Source organism: Dryas octopetala, chromosome 8 (genome assembly GCF_963921425.1).
Source record: "Dryas octopetala chromosome 8, drDryOcto1.1, whole genome shotgun sequence".
Lineage (NCBI taxonomy): Eukaryota > Viridiplantae > Streptophyta > Magnoliopsida > Rosales > Rosaceae > Dryas > Dryas octopetala.
Genome location: NC_141373.1, coordinates 11486682 through 11494493, shown reverse-complemented (window position 1 = coordinate 11494493; position 7812 = coordinate 11486682). Strand labels below are relative to the sequence as shown.

Below are 7812 nucleotides of genomic sequence, written 5' to 3'. Positions count from 1 at the left end.
CTTCATCCCAGGGGTTGTACTCAGGGTTTGAGATGGCAGGAGCAGGTTTGGTATTATTGATGAAGCCACCCATACGTCGGCCAACAATGGAAATTCTGCCATTCCGGGACCATGATAGATAATTGGATTCATTCAACTTCATTGGGGTGATTGGAGCAGATGAATCACGGGCATAAGTAGAGGACCCTCCGGAATTGCTGGAGTTTGAAGCATCATTTTTGGGTATATCTTCGTTGGCCATAACAAATTATAGGTAAGGTATGGTAAAGCTTATCACAATCCACAGGTTCAGAGATTGTGCTCTGATACCATGATAAACAGTATAAGTGTTTTTAGTAATTCTTTTTTTTCTTCATCTATTATTCTTCCTCTATGGGGCTTTATATAATGTGATTACAAGTAGGTTTCGTAAAGAATCATAATTACACCTAATTACTCTTAATTACTCCTAATTATACAGCTGTTATAATATTCCCATAAATACACCTAATTACTCCTAATTATACAGCTGTTATAACATTCCCATAAACACACCTAATTACTCCTAATTACTCATAATTATACAGGTTTGAGCTGTTACAACATTCCCATAAATACATACATGTATCTAATCAATATTTATGACTCTATTCAACAGTTTATTAGTGTTAACAGTATTTCAATTTTATTTGTCAGACTGTATTTGTCTACACAACATAGAAGATCAAATATTTTGCATAGACAATCCTTGATGAGGGACCTAAAAAATTAATAGTTTTGATTATTAAACTTCATTAATTACATAGGTGGTACATAGATAAGATGTTTTTACTTTTCTTAAAGTAAGAACATTCTTACTTGAAGCTCCCTATATTTTACAAATCATTATTTTTCTTAAAATCTAGGTATTTACAAGCCTGCATTATTTTCATTTATCTTATCTTTAGTTTTATTTTTTATTTTTTATTTATTAATTTTAAAGAACCTCTTTTTAAAGTTTACATATATCCTTTCCAATCATTTTGCAAAAGGGCAGAAGTTTAGTTAATAAAAGAGGTAACGACTAATAAGGGCATAGTACTTTTTTGAAAAAAACTTTTATATCCCTCATGTAATATCACATGACATTTCCTCCTCTCTCATTGGCTCTCTCTCTTTTCTCACTCTCTTTCTCTCTCTTTCTCTCATCAATCTTGTCTCTATCTCTCTCTTCAAAGGATGCCAGATCACTACAACATAGGAATGCGTAAGTTTTTTCCTACTTTTTTTTAATATACTCATAATTGTTTGGTTGACACTAGCTATTTTCATCGGTACCGGTCATGTTTCCACAATTACTATTGCTTGATATGCTATTATGAGCTACTATCGGCCTCGATTTAGAGTTATTGGTAGGATCGTGGACTCTAACGCGACAAGTTCACTAAGTCCTTTGGCGCCTCTCTGGCTCCGTTTGGTGACTATAATGTCTGCTCAACACTACTGTGATGAGATCTTAGAATTTTTGTAGGCTTTGATACTCCACTTTTGTAGGCTTTTTGCCTTCTTGTAAGCCTTTGGGCTCTTTAATTCTTTGTATTTACTCTGCCTTTTGGCTGATCTAATGCAATGAATGTTTTATCAAAAAAATAATATATATGTGCATATTATGTTTCTACAATTCAAAATATTAAGAACTACAAACTATATATGTGTGTACTACTTTTAGCCATAGTACGTTATAGTTTTTATTGTTGTCGTTGTATTAAAATATCGGCATATAAATTTCTAAATTTCAAGATGATTAATAAGAATATCGCCTAATTAATAATCTTAATATGTAATAAAAAATAATATTAAGTAGAAAGTAAGGGACAATTTGTGGCTATAAAATAGTAGTTAGGCCCCGTTTGGAATTGCGGTGGAGGACCCAAAAGCTGCTGTGCATGACAATTCTCAATTACCTATAACAATTTTGGTGTTTGGTAAAAAAATAAAAAACTGTTTGTTTCCACAATTCTCAACTCCCCACAACAAAAACATAAAGTAGGTTTCTAGGTGCTTTTGAAAGCTACAGTGATTCACAACAACAATAAATATTTTATTTTACCTATAATACCCTCATTGATTTCTATAATTTTTGTTTGTTTATTTTAAATTAAAAAATATATATGTTCATTGTTAGTTATATTTTATATCGTGATAATTAATTATGATATTTTATTTATACGATTAAAATTATAATATACCTAAAAAAATAATAGGCATACTTATTTAATAATGTTGTTCTTAGAAAAATTAATGCTAATACAAATTTGTAGTAAAAAATATCAAAAACAAGTAAAAAAATATTTTATTTTTACCAAACAAATAAGTGAAATGCACTTTCAACATCATGTTACAGTCACAACATTTTTATATTAACATTTACCAAACATTTTGATACTGTTTTTTGCACTCACAACACTTTTAAAAACATAGTTTACCAAACACTCAATTGTTTTACTTTACAGTTGACTTTATTTGACAGTTGTTTTACTTCACAACTGTTTTTTCTCACATCAATACCAAACTGGCCCTTAGTCTTGGATCACTTGCATTAATATTATATATATCAAGAAGGAAATAATTAAGAGGACATCCAAAGATGGCAAAGTCTGCTGCTGGCATCACATATTATCGATCACCTGCTCCTTGTCCTCCATGAAGGCAAAGATGAATAAAAACAGGTTAATTATAGGCCCCATGGAATTTATCAAATATAAAAAAAAAACAATTCCTTAATTTATAACAATCTGCCGAAAGTTAACTTGTGCATCAAGAAGTAGTACTGCATGTAATATAAAAGAGGAGGGGTGGGGGGTTCAACTATACAAAGCGAGCCAAGGAATGAAGAAATGCGCATGTTATTTATATGTGTATATATATATATATATATATATATATAGTATACATACAATTGCAGGACTGAGTGCAATATTGCAATTAATCTTTTTTGGAGGCTATACAAACCTTTGCTTAAAAAGAAAAAAGAAATAAAGCAATAGATTTGTACGTAGTACTTTAAATTGAAAATTACAGGGAATTAATCAAGCAGAAGAACAGGCAGTGCATGTTGAATATATATGACATAAATTAATTAATTAATATGTATTATATATATACATGTTTATTTTGAGAATATTGAATGGATGGATCAGAAACAACTCCTTGGTATGATCACTCCGCTCTTGCTCCCACCTATATTGGCACAAGATGACTTGGCTGCTCTATTACCAAAGGTCAGCCTTATATCTTGGAGTTTAATCCCCCAGCAGGGATTACTAGAGCTGCAGTAGAAATTCATGGCTACTGGAGTTCCTGATGTTCCCCTTATGTTCTTGTATGTCACTCTGCTAATCTTCACCCCAGAGCTCTGCTTAATCAACAAATTAAAGTTTAAAATTAAAATTAATATATAGTCAATCATATGTATAATTATATATTCATTTTAATTTAATGCCCAAACAAAATTAAAGTTAATTATAATACATTAAAATTGGTTAATTAAGATACTCCCGCGCGTACCTGATGAGGACAACCTTGGTTTCCAGGGCAGTATTTTTGGTCAATGATGATGGGGTTATCGACATTTTTCATGATAAGGTTGCGATAAACAATGTTTCTTGCAAAACCATTGCTAGGTCTGGCCCATGTCTTGATCCGTACCCCGTTTTGAGTTTTAGTGAACACACAACTTGTTACTGTCACATTTTGCACACCTTCTTCATTCGCATAATCACCAAGGCTACCTATGCTGCATGTGTACGCACCAAGCTCATCGATCATTAACTTAAATTAATTAAAAGCTACCACTATCCATGCAGATATCTATCATATATCAATTATATTTGCATATATTTTCAAAAACAAGTAAAAAATCTGAATCCGAGTAAAACGAATAAAATTAACGGTTAATAAGGTGGTGTTACACTGTTACCTAATTCCATGTCCAGGGCCACAGGCAATGCGTTCAATCCACACGTTGTTAGAGCCGGAGCCGATTGATATGCAGTCATCACCAGTCATAATGGTACTGGCACGGATGGTAACTCCAGTGGAAGAGTGCACTAGGATGCCATCTGTGTTGGGGCTTGAGCTTGGGGCTCTGATCTTCACGTTTTTAACCACTATGTTGTTGCAATGGTGAATCGCCATATGAATTGTCTGGCTGTTGAGGGTTCTTAATCCACTCACCACCACGTTATTACACCAAAACAACGACACTGACTGCACGTACACATGCATACTCATCGATTAATTATATAAACTTTTAGGAAGAATATTCAATATTGAACTTATATATATATGTAATAGTACTACGTAGGATTGAATTCTCTGCTAATCTTATACTAATGAATTAAACTATGCCGTTTTACTGTGTAAGATTATGATCAGAACCGTTTAATTTTTATATTACTCTTCAAAGATTATGTCTGTAAAAAATCAATCAAATCGAAAATCGTTTAATCATGTAACTGCTATTGAACAAACAGACTAATACGTACTTTTGCTCCTGCTGTGCACCTGCCACCGGATCTTCGGCAATGCCAAAATCCGGCTCCCCTAGCATCAACAAGTCCCCCGTAGACAGAAAGGCCATTGACCTTATTGAACAAAATCCAATTTCCGGAGTTTCCAAGCTCCCAATAATTGGATGGGGCAAGCAGAGTGGTGCCTGCATCCATCTGAAACACAACTCTGCTGCTTCTGCATGGCCCGCTAAAAACCACAGGTTTGAGCAAGAAAGTGCCCCGAGGAACGTACACGGTGGCTGCCCTAACTGACATGCATGCCAATGACCATGCCTTGAGGAATTCTTGGGTGGAGTCAGTTTTCCCATCTCCTCTTGCACCATAGCTCACCACATTGTAAGATGTACCTGCAGCTGATGATGATTCAAACCAGGAGGCTATCATCAGCATCAACAAAATCAGATCAACAAAACCAACATTAGGCTTAGGCGCCATCTTAATTGTACGTATATCTACTTGAGATTAATTAGTTAATATATTTGTGATCGTATAATTGTGTGTTGGTTCACCAATTGGACCATATGTAGCTAACTATATCATCATCTCTAGATCATTTATACTACATATTTTGGATCGACAGTACTTTGCCTAATTAATATGCGTCGGTGCTTAACTTAAATGTTACTCTCATGTTGTTCTGCACTCAATGTGATCATCAAACAAGCAACACTAGCTAGCCACCAAGCAATATTTCTCTATTTAAATTCTGCCACGTTGCACGTGGAGGGAACCCGGAGGAGTATCTGGCGGAGTAGTCGCCCAACATTAAGCCATCAACAGTCACCAACAAGAAGAGTTGCTCAATGATTGCAAATTGCTTAAATCTGTGACTGCTCCTGATGCTCCTAAAAATTGAGACACCCAACATGGGTAGCAGCTGGTTTTCCTTCTATCCACTTGTGAATTGTACGGTCCTCTCATGACTTTTAGACCATCAATTAATTCACCTTTAATTAATTATTATATATTTCTCTCTGTCTCTCTGTCTCGGTCTCTCTTTTCTTAAATATCACCTCTCTTCAATAAATCAATGAGAAAATATATACAATATTTCTTTCACATTAAGTTCATTCACATTATTATTTTTTATTTCCCGAGTTTGACTTTATTCAACTTTTAATTTCTGTGGTGCACAATTGTTTTTTCCAAAAACAGATTAACTCAAATTGATTGTTTTCTCATTAATGAACCTGTACTGCACCAAGTGTATATAACTATATATACATATAGCTCAAGATTAAGTCACATTATCATAAGTTCAAACTTAATTAGCCAAGACTAAGCGTGAGATAAATTATCAACTAGGACGTCTTAATTTCGAACTTTGAAGGATGGAAAAACATATATCCAAAATTCCAAATCCATTAGGTCTCTTTGCCTAACAATTAAATTTTTTTGAGTATAGGATTACCTCAATGGGCCGGATATCCCCTATTACCCAAAAATGGAAAGAAAAAACAGAAAAAACTTCATTATCTATATAATCCAAAAAGTCAACTAAGATAGAAACTTTCTTTTTAAATCAAACTTAGTTCAAGTCAAGAATAATAAATAATTTATTACGTACAGAGAAGCTTAAAGACGCTGCCACCATGTGAAAGGTAATTAACTATTGTATATCTTCAAAGGGGAGCAAAAAGAATTAAAAAGGCGATTTTTTTTTTTTTTAATCCAAAACTCAATGAGACAATGACCATCAAGTTCAATGCAGGCATGTTTCATTAGGTGCTTTCGACGTTTATTAATAACGTACCACGTTGTCTTATGCTTCTAATAGATCTTTAAAAAGAAAATATTATTTTCTGTTGTTCTTAATTTATCAAATATAAAAATATATATTCCTTAATTTATATCTATCTGCCGAAAATGAACTCTTGTGCATCAAGAAGTACTACGTACGTACTGTAGTTTGTTTGGCCTTGTCACATGTGGCTTGTGTTGAATTGGTTAATTTCTTGTTTCATTCCCCTTGTACTCTGTTTAATTTTCAGCCTAGTTAATTTGGAGGCTTGTTGTTTTGGTTCCTTCTATTTTATAAAGTTTGAATTCCCAAAAAGAGAAAACACTGTAATATAAAAGAGAGGGGCGGGGTTCAATTATACAAAGCGAGCCAAGGAATGAAGGAAATGTGCATGCTATTTACATGTGTATATAGTATATGCATTAATTATACAGTTGCAGGACTGAGTGCAATATTGCAATTAATCTTTTTTGGAGGCTATACAAACCTTTGCTTAAAAGAAAAAAAATAAAGAAAGCAATAGATTTGTACGTAGTACTTTAAATTGAAAATTACAGGCCAGGGAATTAATCAAGCAGGAGAACAGGCAGTGCTGAATATATATGACATAAATTAATTAATTAATATGTATTATACATGTTTATTTTGAGAATGAATGGATGGATCAGAAACAACTACTTGGTATGATCACTCCGCTCTTGCTTTGCTCCCACCTGTATTGGCACAAGATGACTTGGCTGCTCTATATATTATAATTTAATTACCAGAGTCAGCCTTATATCTGTTGGAAATTTTAATTAGTGATTTAAAACTACAATTTTATTTTATTTTATATTTTTATTTTAATTTATTTTGGGGGTTTATTTATAAGGTCCATTGATTTTAACTACTAAATTTCAATAACTTTTTAGTTTAGGTACCAAAATTAAATAACATTTTAGATTAGGTACTAGTTGAAAAGTCAAACAAAATAAACAAGTAAAAGGTACTAGAATTTATAAATATTACATCACATGCCACTACAATAAAAAAATAAAAAAATATTACATCACAAATAGTCCATTAATTTATATTATATTGTATTAAAAAAAAAATCAATCCAGTCACAACTTAACTGACTGTCTTGGTAAATTGAAATAGACAACTCACACTACTATATTATGTATTATTTTGAGTAAAAATATTGTTTTGACCTCTATTTATACTATATTGTCTTATAATTTTTCTATAAAAAATTCAATTAAGGCGCAACTTAACTGTGAGTATCATCTAAACCCAATATTTCAATTTTGTTCCCATAGGTTTCAATTACAACAACCATACCCATGTAGTTTGTGTCGTTTGCAATTCCAGGCAAATTCTATTTTTTGTCAAATTTGTCGACAAACAGTCACCTGCTGCGAGGGTGCCTTTAGAGTGCAGGGGAACGTTCCTAGAAGTATCCTTAATCATATCCAACTTTTTTTTATCATGCAAGGAAGCATCGAATACGGGTACGGCACCGATACGCAATACGGCAAATTTCTAAAAAATAAGAGT

The 7812-nt window shown here is 32.9% G+C and overlaps 1 protein-coding gene across 1 annotated transcript; it reads right to left on the bottom strand.

Moving 5' to 3' along the window:
* Positions 1–3154: 3154 nt before the first annotated feature.
* LOC147277212 (polygalacturonase-like) lies at positions 3155–4928 on the bottom strand. The gene is made up of 4 exons (XM_086255092.1): positions 4506–4928; positions 3938–4227; positions 3526–3754; positions 3155–3373 (listed from the first exon to the last, which is right to left on the bottom strand). Exons 1-4 carry the CDS (start codon positions 4920–4922, stop codon positions 3155–3157), a joined length of 1155 nt encoding a protein of 384 aa, XP_086111218.1. The 5' UTR covers positions 4923–4928.
* Between the last annotated feature and the right edge of the window lie 2884 nt (positions 4929–7812).

What these genes read in the sequence shown, in the direction of transcription:
- LOC147277212 (XM_086255092.1), bottom strand. Translation starts at nt 4,922, where the DNA reads ATGCTGATGATAGCCTCCTGGTTTGAATCATCATCAGCTGCAGGTACA. An exon ending in GGTGCACAGCAGGAGCAAAA is followed by an intron (nt 4,228 to 4,505) that starts GTACGTATTAGT and finishes GTGTACGTGCAG; the next exon opens with TCAGTGTCGTTGTTTTGGTG. An exon ending in ACCAAGGTTGTCCTCATCAG is followed by an intron (nt 3,374 to 3,525) that starts GTACGCGCGGGA and finishes TTGATTAAGCAG; the next exon opens with AGCTCTGGGGTGAAGATTAG.